Below are 25160 nucleotides of genomic sequence, written 5' to 3' on the forward strand. Positions count from 1 at the left end.
ATGACCTGAGCCGAAGGCAGTCGCTTAACCAACTGAGCCACCCAGGCGCCCAGGAATATAGTAAATTTTAACAGATAACATTATGAATCTTTTCAGAATTTCATCAAAGTAATATTTTAAAACTATATTATAATTTACACAAATTTCCCAGAAATAAGTCCTTAATTCTTAACATACATCAACTATATCTGCCAACAATCCATTTAGCTTTGGGTATTTTTTTCTTGCATTTTTGGGGTGTTGAACTTGCGGAAGGACCACCCCAGCAAAAACGGGACTCTTGGAAAATATATTCTGTAAATGAGGTGTCAAATTGCCTGAAAAGAGAAAAAAATATGAATGTAAGAAAACAGAGAAATTAATCTACAATCAAAATAAACAAATTGCTATGTGGTCTGCATTAAATCACTAAAAAGGGAGAATAACAATTATGTTCTTATAATTTTTTAAGGTTGAACAAGGAACTATCTGAATATAGCATAAAAATTGGAAGTTTCCCCAGTAATCTGTTGATAGCATGTAGGCAGTAGAAAATTTAAAACCACCAGGTTCATTTTCGTTTCGCAAAATATAAGACATAATATATAATGCTATCAGGAAAAGCAAACTTTTACATATTTCCATATAGGTATCTAAATGGTCTAACAAGTGTTTATCAGCAAATCCTTACTCAAAACAGCTAAAATATCTAAATTATTTAGAAATATAAATACTGCAAAGAAACAAGGCTATAGAGTAGTAGTAGAATGAAAACCGTAAATAGGAGTGGAGAGGGGCGCCTGGGTGGCTCAGTCGTTAAGCGTCTGCCTTCGGCTCAGGTCATGATCCCAGGTCCTGGGATCGAGCCCTGCATCGGGCTCCCTGCTCTGCGGGGAGCTTGCTTCTCCCTCTCGCACTCCCCCTGCTTGTGTTCCCTCTCTCGCTGTGTCTCTCTGTCAAATAAATAAAAAATTTTTTAAAGATTTTATTTATTTATTTGAGAGAGAGAATGAGATAGAGAGAGCATGAGATGGGGGAGGGTCAGAGGGAGAAGCAGACTCCCTGCTGAGCAGGGAGCCCGATGAGGGACTCGGTCCCGGGACTCCAGGATCATGACCTGAGCCGAAGGCAGTCGCTTAACCAACTGAGCCACCCAGGCGCCCCGAATAAATAAAATCTTAAAAAAAAAAAAAAAAATAGGAGTGGAGAGAGCCAAGTTCTAGCGCCAGTTTTATTATAACTATTTCTGTGACCTTGGGCAAATCTCTTCCCTTTCTATGCTTCAGTTTCCTTATCTGTAAAATGACAGAATTAATCCCATCATCTCCAATGTTTTTTTTTTCTAACATTACTCTCAAAACCAGAACTTTAAAGATGATAAAAAAAGTGTGATGCTTTAAGACTCCAAACTATATCTTTAATTAGTATTTATCCAGACCTCATGATTTTTTTTTTTTTAGATTTTATTTATTTATTTGAGAGAGAGAATGAGAGAGAGCATGAGAAGGAGGAGGGTCAGAGGGAGAAGCAGACTCCCTGCCGAGCAGGGAGCCCGATGCGGGACTCGATCCAGGGACTCCAGGATCATGACCTGAGCTGAAGGCAGTCGCTTAACCAGCTGAGGCACCCAGGCTCCCCAGACTTCATGATTTTTATCCCAGTATCTTCCTCATGATCCTGTAACTACATGTTTATGTATACCTTCTCTATACCACAAAAGGAGCTCCTCAAGCTCATCATTCAGAAATATATTAAAAAAAACAAGTCATTGAAACTCCATGAGTAAGGCTAACCATCAAAATGTTTGGGTAGTCAAAGCAGATCATTAAAAAAGTAAAAGCACTCATCAAATGTATTTTTGAATAGGTTATTTAGCTACCTGGATTTCTGCTGTGGTTTTAAAAAAAAAGTTTTCTCAATAAGTAACTTTCTATCTCTAAGTGCTTCAAAAAGACATCTTAATCAACTCTATTATTTAAAAGTCCACTTTGAGAGATGCAAATATTTGTAGAAGCCAAAAAAAATTTTTAAAGATTTTATTTGTTTATTTGACAGAGAGAGAGAGTGAGAGAGAGCACAAGCAGGGGGAGCAGCAGAGGGAGAGGGAGAAGCAGGCTCTCCGCTGAACAGGGAGCCCCATGCCAGGCTCGATCCCAGGACCCTGAGATCATGACCTGAGCCCAAGGCAGACGCTTCACAAACTGAGCCACCCAGGCACCCCCTAGAAGCCAAAATTTTAAAACAACTTTTAGACAAATTGAAGTATGTTCCTATTGTACCATTTTTCTTAGTATCAACCATTAGCAAATGACTTAGCTATTTGCAACCTGACAAAGAAAATATTATTTACAAAAACAGAGAAGAATTTCCTACCTTCTTTATCAGCCCAAGGCATACACCTGCTGCCATCTATCAAAACAATATGCTTCCCTGTTCTTATAAAGAAAAAACTGAATTTGAAAATCAAGCAGAATTGATATAGCAATATTTACTTTAAGCATTTAACAGTGTATTTCAGTAGTACCCACCTACTTTTAAAACAATTTTATGAAGTAAATCCAAATCAGAGCTGCTAGGAAGATAGGGATTTCCAGTGGCCATCTCAATGATCATACAACCCAAAGCCCAGATATCTACAGGTCTGAAACAAACAAGAATAAATCATTTTTTCATGGAGAAATATATAAAATATCTCTTCTTTTTATTTTTTTCTTAAGATTTATTTATTTATTTATTTATTTGAGAGAGAGAGAGTACGAGCAGGGTGAGGGGCAGAGGGAGAAGCAGACTCCCCACTGACCGGCCAGCCTGAAACAGGGCTCAATCCCAGGTCTCCGGTATCATGACCTGAACCAAAGGCTGATGCCCAACCAACTAAACCACCCAGGTACTCCCAAAATATCTCTTCTAAAATGTTTTGAAATAATGTTCCAGCCAAAGAAAATATAATGGTTAGATGGTATCATTTATAAATTTTCATCTTAATATCATATGCCAACTTTAGGATATATATTAAACACTATCACATTTTATTAATAATATTAAATATTTTATATTTAAATCACATGAGAAACCATGTAGTAGTCCAGATGAAATGTAACTGTAATTCTAAAATTGTTCCAGATACTTACATAAAGACATTATGATAAATGGTTTATGAATTAGAGTAATTGAATACCAAAGCCATCTTGTACTTAAAAAGTAAAATTTAGGGCACCTGGGTGGCTCAGTCGTTAAGAATCTGCCTTCGGCTCAGGTCATGATCCCAGGGTCCTGGGATCGAGCCCCGCATCGGGCTCCCTGCTCAGCGGGAAGCCTGCTTCTCCCTCTCCCACTCCCCCTGCTTGTGTTCCTTCTCTCACTTTGTCTCTCTCTGTCAAATAAATAATTAAAATCTTCAAAAAATAAATAAATAAAATAAAAAGTAAAATTTAAAAATATTAAATATTTTACCACTTACATTTATTTTTTTTAATTAATTAATTTATTTAAAGTAGGCTTCATGACTAATGTGGGGCTTAAACTCATAACCCTGAGATCAAGAGTCACATGCTCTACCAATTGAGCCAGCCAGGCACCCACATTTATCTATCTTGTATTGTGAGTCATCCATAATTCCAACTTTTTTGCCACATAATCAGTTTTTTAAAAGATAGTTTATGTTACTAGGACTTCTAAAGATTTTATTTTTTTTTAAGTAATCTCTACACTGAACATAGAGCTCGAGCTTAACAACCCCAAGATCAAGAGTCACACACTCCACTGAATGAGCCAGCCAGGCACCCACTAGGATTCTTTTTACAGATTTATTTATTTATTTATTTTAAGGAGGGGGATTGTAGGGGGAGAGAGAATGAGAATCTCAAGCTGACCCTGCAATGAGCGGGGAACCCAACACGGGGTTCAACCGCAGGACTCTGAGATCACAACATTAGCCAAAACAAGAGTCAGATGCTCAAATAAGCCACTCAGGCACACCCCCGCCCCACTAGGAATTTTAAATAGATAAAAAGTATTTCAATCTCACATTCGAGAGAAATATAAACACTACAATGAGCTGTATCTTTCACTGACCCAACTGATAAAAATTGTAAGATTCAATAACTGCTGTATTGGTGAAGCCATGGAAAATGGACACTCCTGTGTACCATCCTGGGAGTGTAAACCACACAACTTCTTTGAAGGGAAAATTGGCCAAAGCTACCAAAATTAAAAATGTACCTACTTTTGACCAAACAACTTTATTCCTAGGAATTTAACCAAAGATCTACTCACCCATGTGCACAAAGATAAATGATACAAGAATTTCACTGAAGCATTGTTTGTGGTAGGAAAAAAAGTGGAAACAACCTAAACATCCTTCAATAGGAGAATCACTATGTAATATTTTGTACAACCACACAATGAAATATTATTCAGCAATCAAAAAGGAGGTATATGCTAATATAAATTGATCGCCAAGATGAACTCTCAAGCAAAAACAGCAAAATTCACTAAAGAAATCCAAGAAGATGTATATAAATGGAGAGATATTGCATGTTCATGATTAGGAAGACTCAATATTGTCAAAACGTCAGCTCTTGGGGTGCATGCACCCCGATGTTTATAGCAGCAATGTCCACAATAGCCAAACTGTGGAAAGAGCCAAGATGTCCATCGACAGATGAATGGATAAAGAAGATCTGGTATATATATACAATGGAATATTATGCAGCCATCAAAAGGAATGAGGTCTTGCCATTTGCAACGACGTGGATGGAACTGGAGGGTGTTATGCTGAGTGAAATAAGTCAATCAGAGAAAGACATGTATCATATGACCTCACTGATATGAGGAATTCTTAATCTCAGGAAACAAACTGAGGGTTGCTGGAGTGGTGGGGGGTGGGAGGGATGGGGTGGCTGGGTGATAGACATTGGGGAGGGTATGTGCTATGGTGAGTGCTGTGAATTGTGCAAGACTGGTGAATCACAGATCTGTACTTCTGAAACAATACAATATATGTTAAAAAAAAAAAAAGAAGAAGATAGCAGGAGGGGAAGAATGAAGGGGGGGAATTCGGAGGGGGAGACGAACCATCAGAGACAATGGACTCTGAGAAACAAACTAAGGGTTCTAGAGGGGAGTGGGGTGGGAGGATGGGATAGCCTGGTGATGGGTATTAAAGAGGGCACGTTCTGCATGGAGCGCTGGGTGTTACACACAAACAATGAATCATGGAACACTACATCAAAAACTAATGATGTAATGTATGGTGATTAACATAACAATAAAAATTTTAAACAAACAAAACAAAAAAAAAGTCAGCTCTTCCCCAACTTGATCTATAGATTCAATGCAGTCCCAGTCAAAATCTGATTTGGATATCAACAAATTGATTCTAAAGTTTATATTGTTAAAAAAAACTGGCCCAAAAGAGGGTACCTGGGTGACTCAGTCCATTAAGCCTCCAACTCTTGATTTTGGCTTGGGTCATGATCTCTGGGTCATGAAACTGAGACCTATGCTGGGCTCTGCACTCAGTGCAAAGTCTGCTTGAAACTCTCTCTCTCGGGGCACCTGGGTAGCTCAGGTGGCTAAGCATCCAACTCTTGATTTCGGCTCAGGTCATGATCTCAGGGTTCTGGGATGGAGCCCTGCTTTGGGCTCCTGGCTTAGCAGGGAGTCTGCTTGAGATTCACTTCTTCACCCCCAGCTCATGTGCTCTCTCTCTCTCAAATAAATAGTCTTTAAAACAAAAGAAAAGAAATCCTATCTCTCTGCCCCTCCCATGGCTCATGCTCTTTCTTTCTCTCTAAAATAAATAAATAAATAAACAAAATCTTTTTAAAAATACTTAATTAGTTTCAAATTCTCCCAGAAGTGGACTCTTAAACCAGTCAATCTGGAATTACATGGTCAGCACTAGTGAGGTAACCTGCCTGACAGAACCCTGCCATCCCCCTAAAGGAAAGTGACCTTGTCACAAACAATCTACCCTTTACTAGTAACTGCCTTGTTCTGCCCCATTCTGCCTATATAAGTCTTTCCATTTTGTACAGCCCTTGGTGTGTCTTTCTGTCTGCTAGAGAGAATGCTGCCTGATTCACAAATGGTTGAATAAAGGTATTAAGATCTTTAAATTTTACTCAGTTGAATTTTGGTTTTTAACAATATGAAAAAGATACCACCTGACTTCAAGACATATTATAAAGCTACAGTAATCAAGACAGTGTGGTTTTGGTGAAAGAACAAACAGATCAAGAGACCAGAATACAGAGTCCAGAAATAGACTCACAAGAATATAGTCAACTAAACTTTGACAAAGGAGAAAAAACAATTCAGTAGAGAACAGGAAGTCTTTTCAAAAGTGATACTGGAACAACTGGACATCCATATGTTAAAAAAAAAAAAGAACACAGACATAGATCTTACAATTTTCACAAAAATTAACACAGAATGGATAACAGATGTAAATATAACATACAAAACTATAAAACTTCTAGACAATAATATTGGACAAAATCTAGATGATCTTAGGTTAGGTGATGAGTTTTAGATACAACACCAAAAGCATAATCTACAAGAGAAAAAAATTGGTAAGTGGTACATCATTAAAATTTAAAAATTCTGTCTGGTGAAAGACACTGATAAGAGAATGAAAAGAGAAGTTGGAGAAAATATATGCAAAACACATATTCAATAAACTATTTGTGTCTAAAATATATAAAGCATGCCTAAAACTCAACAATAAGAAAATAATCAAATTAAAAATATAGGCAAAATATGCAAACAGATGCTCACCAAAAATGATACACAAATGGCAAATACACATATGAAAAAATGCTCAACATCAGGGATGTCATCAGGGAATTGTAAGCTGAAGCGATAATAAGATAAATACCATAAATACACACCTATTATTCGACTAAAATCCAAAAAGCTGACAACAGCAAATGCTGGTGAGGATGTGGAGCAACAGGAACTCTCATTCCATGGAAACGCAAAATGATACAGCCACTTTGGAGGACAGTTTGACAGCTTCTAACGAAGCTAAACATAGCGTTACCATACAATCCAGTAATAATTGCACTCCTCAGGGGCGCCTGGGTGGCTCATTCAGTTGAAAATCTGAGCATCCGACTCTTGGTTTTGGCTCAGGTCATGATCTCAGGGTCCTGAGATGGAGCCCTGAGTCAGGCTCTGCACTCAGCGTAGAGTCTGCTTGTCTGCTCGTCCCTCTCCCTCTGCCCCTTTGCCCCCTGCCCCCCACTGTCTGTCTGTCTGTCTGTCTCTCTCAAATAAATAAATAAATAATCTTTAAAAAAATAAGTGTACTAATTGGTATTTAGCCAAATAATTTGAAAAACTTATATCCACAAAAAAACCTCCACACGAATGTTTATAGCAGCTTTATTCATAACTGCCAAAACTTGAGAGCAAGCAAGATGCCCTTCATTAGATAAATGGATAAACAGTCAAATATACATACAATGTAGTACTATTTAGTGATTAAAAATGACCTATCGAGACATAAAGCAAAACAAAACCAAAAAATGGAGGAACCTTAAATACACATTGCTAGGTGGAAGAAGCCAGTCTGAAAAGGCTGTATAACATATGACCCCAAACACATGACATTCTGGAAAAGGCAAGAGTATAGAGACAGTAAAAAGATCAGTGGTTGCCAGAAGTTCAGGAAGAAGGAGGAAAGGATGAAAAGATAGGACACAGAGGATTTTTAGGGCTGTGCAACTATTCTGTATAATACTCTAATAGTGGCTACATGACGTTATGCATTTGTCAAAATCCATAGGAATTCAACACAGAGTGAACCTTAATGTAAACTATGGACTATAATTAATGATAATATATGAATATCGTTTTATCAATCTTTTTTAAAGATTTGTTTATTTTTTTTAAAGATTTTATTTATTTGAGAGAGAGAGAGCACATGAGAGGGGGGAGGGTCAGAGGGAGAAGCAGACTCCCTGCTGAGCAGGGAGCCTGATGCAGGACTCGATCCAGGGACTCCAGGATCATGACCTGAGCCGAAGGTAGTCACTTAACCAACTGAGCCACCCAGGTGCCCTAAAAGATTTGTTTATTTTTTTAAGTAATCTCTACACCCAACATGGGGCTCAAACTCACAACCCCAAGATCAAGAGTCACATGCTCCACTGACTGAGGCAGCCAGGTGCCCCAGGGGTTTATCAATCTTAAAAAAGTGCCAAACTAATGTAAGGTGTTAACAACAGGGAAACTTGTTGTGGAGGGGGTAAGAAGGAGGGGGTAGGTATTGGAGAACCTTACTTTCTGCTCAATTTCTCTGTAAACCTAAAAATGCTCTCAGGAAATAAAAGTCTACTAATTAAAAAAATTAAAAGAGAAAAAAAAGGGATTCTGTACTATATATAGTATGCTTCTATTTCTGTTTAAAAAGGAGGTGCTGTAGATTGATATCCAAAATATATAAAGAATTTATACAACTCAACACCAAAAATACAAATAATCCAATTAAAAATGGGCAGAGGACCTGAATAGATACTTTTCCAAAGAAGACATACAGATGGCCTGTATTAAGAAAGAAGACTTCAGGGCACCTGGGTGGCTCAGTTGGTTAAGTGTCAGACTTTGGCTCAGGTCATGATCTCAGAGTCCTGGGATTGAGCCCCACATTGGGCTCCGCGCTCAGCAGGGAGTCTGCTTCTTATTCTCCCTTTGCCCCCTCCACCCCATGCACGTGGTCTCTCTCTCTCTCTCAAATAAATAAAATCTTTTAAAAAAAATAAGAAAGACTTAGAAAGAAGAAAAATGTCAAATCTATAACCTAGCATTCCACCTTAAGACAGTGGACAAAGAAAAACAAACTAAAACTACAGCAAACAGAAGGAAGGAAATAATAAAGATTAGAGCGAAATAAGGATTTTTTTTAAAAAAAGAGAAAAATCACTGAAACCAAAAGCTCATTGTAAAGATCAACAAAATTGACATTTAACTAGAATGACTAAGAAAAAAGAGACTTAAATTATTAGAATCAGAAATGAAAGAAGTAACATTACCACCAACCTTGCAGAAATCAAAAGAATTATAAAGGAATGCAATGAACAATTGTACACCAACAAATCAGATAACTTAGGTCAAACAGACAGTTTCCCAGAAAAACACAAACAATTAAAACTGGCTCAAGAAAAATAGAGAATCTAAATAAACCTGTGACAAGTGAAAAACTTGAATTCCTAATCAAAACACTACACACAAAGGAAACCCGAGGCCTAGATGGCTTCAATGCTGAATTCCATCAAATATTTAAAGAAAAATTAATACCAATTCTTTACAAACTCTTTCAAAAAATAGAAGAGGAGGAAACACTATAGAGAACAAACTGATGTTTACCAGAAGGGAGGTGGGAGCAGGGATGGGTTAAAGAGGTGATGGGGATTAAGGAGCACATTTGTGATAAGCACTGGATATTGTATGGAAGTGTTGAATCACTGTATTGTACACCTGAAACTAATATTACACTATATGTTAACTAACTGGAATTTAAATAAGCACTTTAAAAATTCAGTAGAAAACAACAGACCAATATCTCTTACCAATATCTCTCATGAATACAGACATAAAAATACTCAACAATATGGCGGGGATGCGGAGAAAGGGGAACCCTCCTACACTGTTGGTGGGAATGCAAGCTGGTGCAGCCACTCTGGAAAACAGTATGGAGGTTCCTCAAAAAGTTGAAAATAGAGCTACCATATGATCCAGCAATTGCACTACTGGGTATTTACCCCAAAGATACAAAAGTAGGGATCCGAAAGGGTACATGCACCCCGATGTTTATAGCAGCAATGTCCACAATAGCCAAACTGTGGAAAGAGCCAAGATGTCCATTGACAGATGAATGGATAAAGAAGATGTGGTATATATACACAATGGAATATTATGCAGCCATCAAAAGGAATGAGATCTTGCCATTTGCAACGACGTGGATGGAACTGGAGGGTATTATGTTGAGCGAAATAAGTCAAACAGAGAAAGACATGTATCATATGATCTCACTGATATGAGGAATTCTTAATCGCAGGAAACAAACTGAGGGTTGCTGGAGTGGGGGGTGGGGTGGGAGGGATGGGGTGGCTGGGTGATAGACACTGGGGAGGGTATGTGCTCTGGTAAGCGCTGTGAATTGTGCAAGACTGTTGAATCTCAGATCTGTACCTCTGAAACAAATAATGCAATATATGTTAAGAAAAAAAGAAGAAGAAGAAGAAGAAGGTAGTGGGAGGGGAAGAATGAAGCGGGGGAAATCGGAGGGGTAGACGAACCATGAGAGACGATGGACTCTGAGAAACAAACTGAGGGTTCTAGAGGGGAGGGGGGTGGGAGGATGGGTTGGCCTGGTGGTGGGTATTGAGGGGGGCACATTCTGCATGGAGCACTGGGTGTTATGCACAAACAATGAATCATGGAACACTACATCTAAAACTAATGATGTAATATATGGGGATTAACATAAGAATAAAAAAAAAATCTGAGGGGGAAAAAAAATACTCAACAAAATACAGCAAACTGAGTCCAGCAACAAATAAAAAGAATTACACACACTGTGGAATCTAAAAAACAAAACAAACAACAAAGAGAGAAACAGACTCCTAAATATAAAGAACAAACTAGCAGGAGCACCAGGCTGGCTCAGTTGGAAGAGCATTCAACTCATGATCTTAGAGTTGAGAGTTCAGGCCCCATGGTGGGTGCAGAGATTAGTTAAATAAATAAATTAATTAAATAAAATAAAAAACTGAGAACCATAAAGAACAAACTGGCAGTTGTCAAAGGGGTGGGGAGATGGGTGAAATGGGTGAAGGGGATTAAGAGGTACAAACTTAAAAAAAAAAGAGGTACAAACTCCCAGTTATAAAATAAATAATTCACAGAAATGAAAAGCACAGCATAAGGAACAAAGTCAATAATAATGTAATATACTTTTTGCGGTGAACATTTCATAATCTATATAATTGTTGAATCACTATGTTGTATACCTGAAACTAATTTAATATTTTATGTCAACAATACTTCAGTTAAAAAATATATATATATATTAAAGATTGTTTACTCTTGCTCTTGTGTTGTTATGCTCTCACCATGGTATTGTACAGAGGCCAATAAACTTTTTCTGTAAAGGAGCACATAATAAATATTTTAAGCTTTGCAAACCATACAGTCTCTGGTGCAACTACTCAAGCAACTGCAACTGGGTGAAAGCTGCCATAGATGATATGTAAATGAATGAGTGTGGCTGTTATGATAAAACTTTATTTACAAAAACAGACAATAGGCCAGATTTACCCATTCCTGGTAGAGAGAATAATACAGTAGTCCTTAAATTTAAGAGTGATTATGATGTTTTGTAGACCCAATCAAACAGGCAACACCTCCAATGGAAATAACTTTTAGTACAGAATGTTGCACTGTAAATGACATCTTGCATTATATTTTAACAAGGTCAAGCAGGTTCTGGTGCCAAAGACATAAGGAAAAAAAAAAAAAGAATTATACACCATGATCCGGTGGGATTTATTTCAGGCACACAGGTTGGTTCAATATGCAAAATCAATTAATGGGATACATCGTATCAATACATTAAAAAAATAAAAGGCACATGATCATCTCAATAGGTACAGAAAAAGCATTTGACCAATACACTTTCATAATAAAAACTCTCAACAAACTAGGAATAAAAGGAAATTTTGTCAACCTGAGAAAGGACATCTACGAAAAACCCACAGCTAACAACAAACTTAATGGTAAAAGATTGGATGTTTTTCCCCTGACATTAGTAACAAGACAAGAATGTCTGCTTTCACCACTTCTTTTTTTTTTTTTTTTTTTAATTTTTTTATTCACCACTTCTTTTCAACATTGTGCTAGAGGTTCTGGCCAGAGAAATTAGAAGGAAAAGGAAACAGAAGGCATCCAGACCAGAAAAGAAGAAGTAAAATTATCTCTATTCACAGATGACATGATCTTGTATATAGGAAGTCCTAAGGAATCCAAAAAACAATTATTAGAACCAATACATTCAGCAAGGTTGCAGGATACAAAATTAATATACAAAAATCAGGTATTTTTTTCACACTTTCAGTGAACAATTTGAAAATGAAATTAACTGTTCCATTCACAATAACATCATAAAGAATAAAATACTTAGGAATAAATTTAACAGAAGTGCAAAATGTATGCTCTGAAAACTACAAAACATTGTTGAAATTGAAGATCTAGATAAATGAAAAAATGTTCTATGTTCATAGATTAGCAGACTTAACTAACATTGTTTAGATGGCAATGCTCTCCAAAATGATCTACAGATTCAGCGTAATCCCTATCAGAATACTAGATGTCTTTTTGAAAAAAAAAAATTTTTTTTAATTGACAAGTTGATCCTAAAATTCATATGAAACTGCAAGGAACCCAGAATAGCCAAAACAATCTTGAAAAAGAAAAACAAAGTTGGAAGACTCATACTTTCCTACTTCAAACTCAATACAAAGCAATGGTAATCAAGATAGTGTGGTTCAGGGGCGCCTGGGTGACTCAGTTGGTTAGGCGACTGCCTTAGGCTCAGGTCATGATCCCGGAGTCCCGGGATCGAGTCCCACATCGGGCTCCCTGCTCAGCAGGGAGTCTGCTTCTCCCTCTGACCCTCCTCCCTCTCATGCTCTCTGTCTCTCATTCTCTCTCTCTCAAATAAATAATAAATAAAATCTTAAAAAAAAAAAAAGATAGTGTGGTTCTGGAACAAGGACAGACATACAGATCAACAGAATAGAACTGAAAGTCCAGAAATAAACCTCACATTTCTGGTCAAGTGGTTTTCAACAAAGGTGCCAAGACCATTCAATGAGGGAAAAACATTCAACAAACGGTGCTTAGACAAGTAGATAGCCACATCAAAAGGAGGAAACCCCTTACCTTATGCCACATATTAAAATTAACTCAAAATAGAGGCATATGGGTGGTGCACTTGGTTAAGCCTAACAACTTCTGGTTTCGGCTCAGGTCATGATCTCAGGGTTGTGAGATTAAGCCCTATGTGGGGAATCCATGCTCAGTGGGGAGCCTGCTGGAGATTCTCTCCCTCTCCCTTTGCCCCTCCCTTGGCCCCCACTCGCAGTCTCTCTCTCTCTCAAATAAATAAATCCTAAAAAAAATTAAAAACTTTTGTGTGTCACAGGACACCATCAAGAAAATGAAGAAACAATCCATAGAATGATAGAAAAAATTTTAAAATGCATTATCTGATAAGGAATTGAATCTAGAGTATACAAAGAATTCTTACAGCTCAATAATAAAAAGCCAATACAATTTAAAAATGGGCAAAGGATCTGAACAGACATTGCTCAAAGGAAGATATACAAATGGCCAATAACACGTGAAAAGATGCTCAATATCCTTAGTCATCAAGGAAATGCAAATCAAATCCACAATGAGATACCACTTCATACCCATTAGGATGACTAGAACCCAAGTCAGATAATAACAAGTGTTGATGAGGATATCAGAGAGACTGTAACCCTCACACTCTGTTGGTGGGATTTTAAAATGATGCAGACATTTTGGAAAACAGTCTGACAGTGTCTCAAATGATTAAACACAGGGTTACCATAAGACTCATTAATTCTACTCCAAGGGAAATGAAAACATATGTCCACACAAAAACTGATACATAAATATTTAGAGCAGCATTATTCATAATAGCCAAAAAGTGAATACAACTCAAATGTCTATCAATGGACAAATGGATAAACAAAAGTGATCTATCCACATAATGGGGAAATAATTGGATTCAATTCCTTAGGAAAGGAAGGGGGTGCCTAGCTGGCTCAGTCAGAAGAGCATCCGACTCTTGATCTCAGGGTTGTGAGTTCAAGGCCCACGTTGGGTGTAGAGATTACTTAAAAATAAAATATTAAAAAAAAAAAAAGAAAGGAAGTACTAAAATGTGCCACAACTTGGATGAACCTTGAAATCATTATGCTAAGTAAACAAGTTAGTCACAAAAGACCACATATTATGTAATTCCATTCATATGAAAATCAGAATAGGGAAATCTATAAAGTCAGAAAGTAGATTAGTGGTTGATTAGAGCTGGAACAAGAGGGGTGGGGGTATAGGAGGGTGATAGCTAAAGGATACAGGGTTTCTTTTAAGGTGATGAAAATGTTCAAAAATTATGGTGATGTTGCACCTGTGAATATACTAAAAACCATTGAACTGCATACTTTAAATGCATGAATTGTATTATGTATGAATTTTATCTCAACAAAGGTTTTTTTAAAAGAACAGGCAGGCAGCATTTATTTTTTTATTTTTATTTTTTGCATTTTTAATTTTTAAAATTTTTATTTTATTTTAATTTTTTGCTTTGTACCAACCATAATTTTTTTTTATTTAAATTTTACTTAGTTAACATACAATGCAATATTTGTTTCTGGAATAAAATTCAGTGATTCATCACTTACATACAAGACCCACTGCTCATCACAAAAAGTGCCCTCCTTAATACCCTTCACCCAAAAGTATTATAAGTAATAAGAAGAGAAGATAAAATTAAAATACCACCATTTGCAAATCCCAATGAATTGACAGATCTAGCCATTAAGCATCAGTGGCTACTAACGTCACAGAAAGAGACATTCAGACTTATGTCTCTCCTAACTCAAGAAGACAATACTGCCTATAATCTTGCAAAATAGACTGAACCTCAGACTAACCCAACATCTGGACCCAGGTGCCAATTTGCACAAAATATAAAGGACAAAGAAACATGTTGAACTCCACTGCGAGTATGCAATCAACAAAATTCAGACTTAGAAACTCAGTGGTCTGGGTTCTTCAACAGATAAGTCTTAAGAAAAATAAAGGGATAGAGGAAATTACTGTAGTTTAAAAGAGACTTTAAAAACGTATCAGATCTTGGGGCGCCTGGGTGGCTCAGTTGGTTAAACGTCTGCCTTGGGCTCAGTCATGATCCCAGGGTCCTGGGATGGAGTCCTGCATCAGGCTCCCTGCTCAGCAGTGAGTTTGCTTCTCCCTCTACCCCTACCCCCACTCACGTTTGCTTTCTCTTGTACGCGCTCTTTCTCTCTCTCTCTCACAAAAATAAATAAATAAAATCTAAAAATAAATAAATAAATAAAAACATATCAGATCTTATTTACATAAAAAAGCAAGACTAGTTTTAACAAATATACCACAGTAATGTAAGATTATGACGTTAGGAGAAGCAGAAATTGGGTGAGGGCTGTATGGGAACTCTCTGTATTATGTCTGCAGCTTTTCTATAAATGTAGAATTATTCCAAAATAAAAGCATATCTTTTAAAGATTTTATTTATTTATTTGAGAGAGAGAGTGAGCGAGAGAGAGAGAGAGAAAGAGAGAGAGCACAAGTGGGAGGGAGGGGCAAAGAGAGAGAGGGAGAAGCAGACTCCCTGCTGAGCCGGGAGCCCAATGCGGGGCTTGATCCCAGGACCCTGGGACCATGACCTGAGCCAAAGGCAGACGCTTAACCAACTGAGCCACCCAGGTGCCCCTAAAAAGCCTATTTAAAAAAGAATGCCTGGGGCGCCTGGGTGGCTCAGTCGTTAAGTGTCTGCCTTTGGCTCAGGTCATGGTCCCAGGGTCCTGGGATCGAGCCCCACATCGGGCTCCCTGCTCAGCGGGAAGTCTGCTTCTCCTTCTCCCACTCCTCCTGCTTGCTTTCCCTCTCTCACTGTGTCTCTCTCTGTCAAATAAATAAATGAAATCTTCCTGCTTGTGTTCCTCTCCCGCTGTCTCTCTCTCTGTCAAATAAATAAATAAAGTCTTAAAAAAAAAGATTTTATTTATTTATTTGACAGAGAGAGACACAGCAAGAGAGGGAACACAAGCAAGGGGAGTGGGAGAGGGAGAAGCCGGCTTCCCGCTGAGTAGGGAGCCCGATGTGGGGCTCGATCCCAGGACCCTGGGATTATGACCTGAGCCGAAAGCAGACGCTTAACGACTGAGCCACTCAGGCGCCCCAATAAATAAAATCTTAAAAAAAAAAAAGAATGCCTGGGGGGTAGAGGAGAAAGTCTAGGGTGGCCATAAAAAATGATAATAATAAGTGTTGGCAAGGATATGAAGAAATCGTAGTCCCTACATTCTGCTGGCAGGAATGTAAAACAATACAGACACTATGGAAACAAATCTGGCAGTTCCTCAAAGGATCAAACATAGAGTTGCCACCCACAATTCCACCTCCCAGGTATGAAACCCAAAGAAATGAAGACACATGTCCACACTGAAACATGTACACGAATGTTCACATTATTCATCATAGCCGAAAAGTGGAAACAATCAAGATGTCTATCAACTAAAAATTAGATAGATAAAATGTGGTATATCCATAGAATGGATATTATTCAGTCATAAAAAGAAATGAGTACTGATACATGCTACAACATGGATGACCTTTGAAAACAATATTCAAAGTGAGAGAAGTCAGTCCCCAAAAAACAGATCTTGCTTAATCTCATTTATATGAAATGTCCAGAATAGGCAAATCCATAGAGAATTGAAAGTAGCCTGGTGGTTGCTAGGCCTGGAAAGCTTGGCAGGAAAGGGAGAGTGACTGCCAATGGATATAGGGTTTCTTTTGGGGTGATGAAAATGTTCTAAAATTGAATGTAGTGATGATTTTACAACTTTGTGAATATACTAAAAACCACTGAATTATACAATTTAAATGGGTGATTTTTATGGTATGTGAATCATATCTCAAAAAAGCTATCATTTAAAAAAGGCTAGATCAAACTAAGTGCATGTACTTAGATAAGTAGATAAAACTATAAAGAAATATAATCAACTGAATATAATAAAAATCAATATCAGGCGCCTGGGTGGCTCAGTTGGTTAAGCGACTGCCTTCGGCTCAGGTCATGATCCTGGAGTCCCTGGATCGAGTCCCGCATCGGGCTCCCTGCTCAGCAGGGAGTCTGCTTCTCCCTCTGACCTTCCTCCTTCTCATACTGTCTGTCTCTCATTCTCTCTCTCTCAAATAAATAAAACAAAATCTTTAAAAAAAAAAAAAGTCAATATCATGGTCACTTTTGGGATCAGGGAGAACAATATAATTGGAATAGGGCACATGAGCGTCTTTGAAGGGGCAGCAAAATTCTATTTTTTTAATTCAAGTATAATTAATGTAAAGTATTATATTAGTTTCAAGCATATAATATGATTCAATGATTCTATGCACTACTCATTGCTCATTATGATATTTCTTAATCCCCTTCACCTATTTAACCCATCCCTCCGCCCCAAAATTCTATTTTTTGATCTGGTAGCGAAGCTATACATTCATTGTGCGAGCTTTTTTTGGGTCTCTGTGTTGTTCAACAATAAAAGGATTTTTTTTTTTTTAAAACACGCACTAGCAAATTTATTTCAAACGTAATGTGAAGTCTCACAGAGTCCAAATTTACCATGTGCGAGTTACCAATTTTGTCTCTGTGGACTACAAGAGATTATATCTGTTCTCAAAGAACATATCTTTAAGCAGGAAGTATTTATTTGTTTATTTTAAAAAATTTTATTCATTTATTTGACAGAGAGAGACACAGCGAGAGAGGGAACACAAGCAGGGGGAGTGGGAGAGGGAGAAGCAGGCTCCCCGCTGAGAAGGCAGACGCTTAATGACTGAGCCACCCAGGCGCCCCATGAAGTATTTTTTTTAAAGAACTAGAAATAAGCCATATTAAATATTAAATGGCATAAAATCTGCAAATAATGAACAAAAGGGTTTAGAAGGGGATATGATTCGGGGGCAAGGATCGGAAAATAGGGGGAGCATCAGAAAAGAAATTTAAGCTCTATCATGAAGAGAGGGTAAAATTAGGACAGATCTTATGGAGGCTACATTTTTGAGCATTTACTATATTCTAATCTTTTTCATTCATTAAATCATTTGATTCTCACAACAAACCGATGAAGCTGGTCCTATTATTATTTCCATTACACAGATAAAGTTAACGGAGGCATAGAGATGGTCTGTGTAGGGCATCAGTGGTAAGTACAGTTGAAAAGGTGCTCTGGAGTGACTTGGGGCAAATGAGTTTACCTTTCTGTGCCTTAGTAACCTCTTATTTTAAATGGGGATGACGGGGATGGGCAAAATGGGTGAAGGGGAGTGGGAGATACAGACTTCCAGTTACGGAATTAATAAGTCATGGGAATAAAAGGTACAACATAGGGGATATAGTCGGTGATACTATAATAGTATTATAAGGCAAAAAATGGTAGCTACATTTGTAATGATCATAGCACAATGTAAAAAAGATGTTGAATTGTTATGTTGTACACCTGAAGCTAATGTAATATTGTGTGTCAACTATTTTCAAATAAAAAATTAATAACTGAATTCATAATTTTTTATTATTTTAAAAAGATTTTATTTATTTATTTGGCAGAGAGAGACACAGTGAGAGAAGGAACACAAGCAGGGGGAGTGGGAGAGGGAGAAGCAGACTCCCTGCTGAGCAGGGAGCCCGATGCGGGGCTCAATCCCAGGACCCTGGGACCATGACCTGAGCCGAAGGCAGACGCTTAATGACTGAGCCACCCAGGTGCCCCTGGAATTAGATATTATTGTAAAAACAGAATAATGGTTTCTAGGAAAAGTGTGTGAGAATTATCCACCATCCCCCCATTTTTTGTGTTAAGTTGGACCACTTGGTCCCTTTAAGATTTGCTATTTGTATATTAGATTGCAGTTTCATATACTGTTTCTATGGTTTCACAATAGACTGATACCATGCTACTTTTTAAGGCATCTAGAGCAGCACAATTTAAAAATTATTTGCCAGGGCACCTAGGTGGCTCAGTTGGTTAAGCGACTGCCTTTGGCTCAGTTCTTGATCCTGGAGTCCCTGGATTGAGTCCTGCACTGGGTTCCCTGTCCAGTGGGGAGTCTGCTTCTCCCTCTGACCCATTCCCCTCTTGTGCTCTCTCTCATTCTCTCTCTCAAATAAATAAATAAATAAAATCTTCTAAAATTATTTGCCAGACTTTGTAAAGAGGGTGCCATATTCCAGAAAATAGGAAACTTGGCAGTTCCTATGGTAACACTGGCAGAGTGAGGTAAATGATTTTTAAATCTCTGCAGAATGTAGAGGCTAAAGATAAGCAGAGGAGACAACTCTGCCAAGGGTGGGGCACAGCTTAAAGCAAGCATGGATACAGCCTGAAAGATGTCTGCAAAGGTCACCTGAGGTTGGGGCCCCTCAACAGTACAGTGTAGGCATGGTAACATCATTATGTAGCAAGACAGGTGCCTAGAGGGTCTCTCTTTTTTTTAGAGGCATCCCTTTCTTATTCCTAACCCAGAAGCAGAGAGCAGAGGGTATTAGTGGTAGGGGTGACAGATACACAAAGGGAAAAAAGAGATGACCAGGAAAGGCCAGAAAGGATCCCAAAATATACATACTTTCCATAAGAGGTATCTTTTAGTACTAATTCTGGAGCTCTATACCAGCGTGTGGCCACATAATCCGTATAAATGTCCCCCGGAGCTGCTAGAGTTCGTGCAAAACCAAAATCACAGAGCTTAGTAATTCCTGACTGGGATACTAAAATATTCTCAGGTTTTATATCTCGATGAATGATCTAAAATCAAACAGAAGATGCAATAGATTAAAATGAGGTTTTATTATCTAGAGGATCGCTCAAAAATTATATAGAGAAAATCTAGCTAATTAAGATAGTAAAGCTATTTTCTTACCATATGCAAAGGATTAACTACACAAAGCAAAAGCTAAATAGTTACATATTTTCAATTCTTGCCCCATCCATCATCTCAGAATGAAATGAAGCCAGGGGCACCTGGGTTGCTCAGTCAGTTGAGACTCCACCTCTTGATTTTGGCTCAGGTCACAATCTCAAGGTTGTGGGATCAAGCCCTGCATCAGGCTCCACGCTCAGCGCAGAGTCTGTTTGTCCCTCTCCCTCTGCTCTGCCCCCCACTCCCCCCCACCCGTGCTCTCTCACTTGCTCTCTCTCTCTCAATAAATAAAATCTTTTTTTAAAAAAATGAAATGGAGCCAAGAAAACAAAATAATACTAAAAAGGTAAATCACGATCCCAAAAAGAAATCAAAAGAACTTAACGAAAAACAATGATTTCCTTTAACCCCATGTCATTCTAGATATAACTGCCCTTTCTCTCATGCCTTTACAGCTAAACCTCTTGAAGACATTATCTTTACTAAATCTTCTCCTTCTCACCACTTATTCACTCCTTAAAGTAATATAATCTATCTTTTGCTTCTACATTCCATTAGACTGCCTCAAACCAGAGTCATCATGAACTTCATTGTTGCTGCATCCAATATACACCACTCAATACACATCTTACTTGATATATTAGTGTAAAAATGTTGCCAACTACTCCTCCCTTCCTGATTTCTGGGACCTAAAATTCTCCTAGTCCCTTCTATTTCTGTGGCATTTCCTCTTTCCCTATTTGTCTCTTAAAAGTAGGATTCTGGTCTCAGGTTTTCTTTTTTCATACATCATGTTCCCCGGGAAAACACATCTACTCATTTGTTTTTGTTTTTACCACTTCCTTCACTTGTTATGGGGAAACCATACTCTCTTGGCTTTCTTCTCACCTTTTGGCTGCTCCATCTCAATCTCATCTACTTTTCCAGCTTTAGTAAGTAACAATATACAGATGATTTCCAAATTTCTATCTCTAACCAAGATGTCTCTCCTGATTTCCACAAGGAGTAGAAGTCCACAAGAAGTCCAACAAGGCTGACCCAGACACCCCTCAAACTTAGCAAATCCAAAACTGAATTCATCTTCTCCCCCAAACCTATTTGCTCTCAACAGTCCCTTAGCTCAGCGGATAGAACAAACATTGACCCCATGGCTCAAGCCAGAAACCAAGGTATCTTTCTCCTTCAGCTTCCATACACACTTTTGTCCCTAGTTCAAGTCCCCTCAACTCTCTCACCAAAATGACTACATTGCCAACTCGTCTCCCTGAATTCATTCTGATGCCCTCCAACCCACTGTCCACAAAAGGAAGTCACAATACTATTTTAAAATCACATGGGTGTGGCACCTGGTTGGCTGAGTTGGGAGAGCATGTGACTCTTGATCTCAGGATCATGGGTTTGAGCCCTACACTGTGTGTCGTGGTTACAAAAAAATTTAAAACTTAAAAAAAAATCACATGTGTGATCATGTCACTTCTCTGCTTAACATCCTTCAAGGATTCCCCATCCCACAGGACAAATTTGAAACTCCCAAAAATGGCTTGTAAGGCCTTGTAGAATTTGGCCTTTGCTCACTTTCTCCACCTCCCTTCCCTAGCCTATAGGATATTTCCCAATTTTCTAAGGTTTGTCTCATCTCTGTTCATTTGCTGATGCTGTTCCAACGCCTAGAACACTTTGCCTGGCCAACTATTTCCTTAGGCCTTAGCTTAGATATTTATATTAGATGTTCCTTGTATATGGTCTCACATCATTCTGCACTTCCCCCATCACATTATTTGTCATGCCATATTATTAATTGCCTGTTTACTTGTTTGTAACTCCCACTAGACTGGAAACTCCACAAGGGCAAGAGGTATGTCTGTCTTGTTCAAGCTACAGCCCCAGTGACCAATACAGTGCCTAAAACAAAGAAAGCATTTAAAAATTTTATGAAATGAAGCATATTCTCATCACCTACAAAGTGTCATAGCACAAGTGAAAATATCTCTGTGACAGAAATCTAAGATCTTTCCTTGTTTATACAACTTACTGCTATAAGTCTTTGGGATTGGCTTGTGTTCTGCCTCAGTCTCCCTACATAAATGGCCAAAATATTAACTTGGGGTAATGAGTCACCTTAAGTGTGCCATCCATAAAGCTGTATTAATCCTTCCTTATTTCTACAACTTTTATTGAATGACTACTATATGCTAGGCACTATACCAAGATCTAAGGATATAACATGAGCAAACACTGACATAGAAAAAAGCACATCCAGATACCACTTCACGAATTCTGCCCACCACACATCCATTGTTCTCCTTCTCAGTCCTTTAAACACAAGGCAGAAAGCTCCACCCAGCTGATACCCTAGTATTTTCATTCTTTTCCATAACTAACACCATGACTATATGTGGAATTTTGTTATCCTTGAGAACAAAGCCCTTTCTAAATCCCAACTTTGTAAAACTCTATGTTTGACTACATCCTCCTTCGTCTTCCACTATCACACTTTGACCTCCATAAATAACAGTATTTCTTTCCATTTGTTTATGTCTTTAATTTCTCTCAATGTTTAGTAGTTTTTGGTTTATAGGTCTTATACATCTTTTGTCAGATTCTCCCTAAATATTTCTTATATTTAAAGCTGTTTAGGGTGCCTGGGTGGCTCAGTTGGTTAAGCATCTGCCTTCGGCTCAGGTCATGATCCTGGGGTCCTGGGATCGAGTCCCACATCGGGCTCCGCAGGGAGCCTGCTTCTCTCTTGCCTCTGCCTCTCTCTCTCATGAATAAATAAATAAAATCTTAAAAAAATAAAAATAAAGCTGTTTAATGTTTTAAGATTTTATTTTTGGGGCGCATGGGTGGCTCAGTTGGTTAAGTGTCCACTCTTGCTTTTGGCTTAGGTCGTGATCTCAGGGTCATGGGATCAAGCTTTCTCCCTCCCTCCTCCTCTGCTCCTCCCCTCCCCATGTGCATGCTCTCTCTCTCTCTAAAATAAATAATAAATGTTAAAAAAAAAAAAAAGAAAGAAAGAAAGAAAAGGAGCACCTGGGTGGCTCATTTGGTTAAGCATCTGCCTTCAGCTCAGGTCATAATCCCAGAGTCCAGGGATCAAGCCCAACATTGGGCTCTCTGCTCAGCGGAGAGCCTGCCTCTCACCCCGCTCATGCTCACTCTCTCCCTCTCTTTCTCTCAAATAAATAGATAAATAAGATCTTTTTTTAAAAAAAAGAAAGAAAGAAAGATTTTATTTTTAAGTAATCTTTTCACTCAACCTGGGGCTTGAACTCAGAACCCTGAGATCAAGAGTCACACGCTCTACTGACTGAGCCAGTCAGGTGCCCCTGTTTAATGGTATTTTTTATTTCAATTTCTTTTTCTTTTAAGATTTTATTTATTGGGTGCCTGGGTGGCTCAGTTGGTTAAGCGACTGCCTTCGGCTCAGGTCATGATCCTGGAGTCCCGGGATGGAGTCCCGCATCAGGCTCCCTGCTCAGCGGGGAGTCTGCTTCTCCCTCTGACCCTCCTCCTTTTCATGCTCCCTGTCTCTCATTCTCTCTCTCGCAAATAACTAAATTCTTAAAAAAAAAAAAAAAGATTTATTTATTTGACAGAGAGAGAGGGAGAGAGAGAGCACAAGCATGGTGAGGGGCAGAGGGAGAGGGAGAAACAGGCTCCCCGCTGAGCAGGGAGCCTGACGTGGGGCTTGATCCCAGGACCCCAGGATCATGACCTGAGCTGAAGGCAGATGCTTAACCAACTGAACCACCCAGCGCCCCTATTTTCAATTTCTGATTGTTGATTGCCAGTATATAAAATTATAATTAATTTTGATATATGCAATTAATTTTGATATATAGATCTTAAATCCCACAACCTTGATAAACTTAGAAATTAGTTCTATTAATTTTGTTGCAGATCCCATAGGATTTTCTACATAGATGATCATATCATCTGTAAATAAAGACAGTTCTAGTTCTCAGGGAAAAAAAAAAAAAAGGTACCATTTCACACCCACTAGAATTGCCACAACCAAAATGACAATAAACAAATATTGAGGAGGAAGTGGAAAACTGGAATGCATTGTTAGTGGGGATGTAAAATAATACAGCCACTTTGGAAAACAATTTAGCAGTTCTTTAAAGAGTTAAAACATAAATCATATGACCCATATGGTATTTTTTTTTAATGTAAGCTCTACACCCAACATGCAGCTTGAACTCATGAACTCTAAGATCAAGAGTCACATGTTCTATTGATGGAGCCAGCCACTCACTCCTACCCATATAGTATTCTTTTTTTTAAAGACTTATTATTTATTTGAGAGAGAGTGTGTGTGCAAGAGTGCATGAGTGGGTGGAGAGGCAGAGGGAGAGAATCTTCAAGGAGACTCCCCACTGAGCTCCAAGCCCCATGGGGGTGAGGGTGGGGCACCTTGATCTCCAGACCCATGAGATCATGATCTAAGCCAAAACCAAGACCTGGATGCTTAATTGACTGAGCCACCCATGCACACACACACACACACACACACCCCATATAGTATCCTTAACTTGCCTTATTTTACCTCCCTCTCCCTAGCTTCTGGGAGCTTTGTAAACCAACAGTCCCCCAAATCATAGTGAAAACCAGTAGCCTAGCAGCCACCAGAGAAAGTAGAATGGGTTATATCTCCTCCAAAGCCCTATTCCCAGCTATCATTATTTGACTTGTCTGACAAGTCACTGAAAAATCCCACTAGAAGCTTTGCCTTTATTTGACCTAAACAGAGCTTGCTAATGCAAACAACCTTTCTCCTGGGGCCTTGGTCAGAAATAATTAACATCCACTTTATAACATTATAGCCACCTGAGGTAACTAACAATTAGGACAAACAACAAGTTGACCAAAATACTTAAAAAGATAGATTGGGAATAAGATGTCCATAAAGGGTTTGAAAGGCTTCAACATGGGCACCTGGGTGGCTCAGTCATTAAAGCATCCGCCTTCAGCTCAGGTCATGATCCCAGGGTCCTGGAATGGAGCTCCTGGAAGGCTCGCAGGGAGCCTTCTCTCTCTCCCTCTGCAGCTCCCCCTGCTTGTGCTTGCTCTCTCCACCCGCACCCCCACCATGTCAAATAAATAAATAAGAAAGCAAGGGACGCCTGGGTGGCTCAGTCGGTTAAGCGTCTGCCTTCAGCTCAGGTCATGATCCCAGGGTCCTCGGATCGAGTCCCGCATCGGGCTCCCTGCTCCGCGGGGAGCCTGCTTCTCCCTCTGCCTCTGCCTCTCTCTCTCTATCTCTCATGAATAAATAAATAAAATCTAAAAATAAATAAATAAATAAGAAAGCAAGAAAGGAGGGAGGGAGGGAGGAAAGAAAGAAAGAAAGAAAGAAAGAAAGAAAGAAAGAAAGAAAGAAAGAAAGAAAGAAA

The 25160-nt window shown here is 38.6% G+C and overlaps 1 protein-coding gene across 2 annotated transcripts in view; it reads right to left on the reverse strand.

Annotated features, from left to right (window-relative positions):
- Positions 1 to 25160, reverse strand: part of CDKL3 (cyclin dependent kinase like 3) — a 60483-nt gene that overhangs the window by 16877 nt on the left and 18446 nt on the right. For both annotated transcript variants that reach the window (XM_035014138.1, XM_035014139.1), the window contains exons 3-5: positions 19468 to 19646; positions 2508 to 2620; positions 178 to 317 (exon numbers count right to left, since the gene is read on the reverse strand). In XM_035014138.1, coding sequence (XP_034870029.1) covers positions 178 to 317; positions 2508 to 2620; positions 19468 to 19646 — 432 coding nt within the window. The remainder of the gene's footprint in view (positions 1 to 177; positions 318 to 2507; positions 2621 to 19467; positions 19647 to 25160) is intronic.

The sequence above is a fragment of the Mirounga leonina genome, unplaced genomic scaffold (genome assembly GCF_011800145.1).
Source record: "Mirounga leonina isolate KUSES-001 unplaced genomic scaffold, KU_Mleo_1.0 Mir_168, whole genome shotgun sequence".
Taxonomy (NCBI): domain Eukaryota; kingdom Metazoa; phylum Chordata; class Mammalia; order Carnivora; family Phocidae; genus Mirounga; species Mirounga leonina.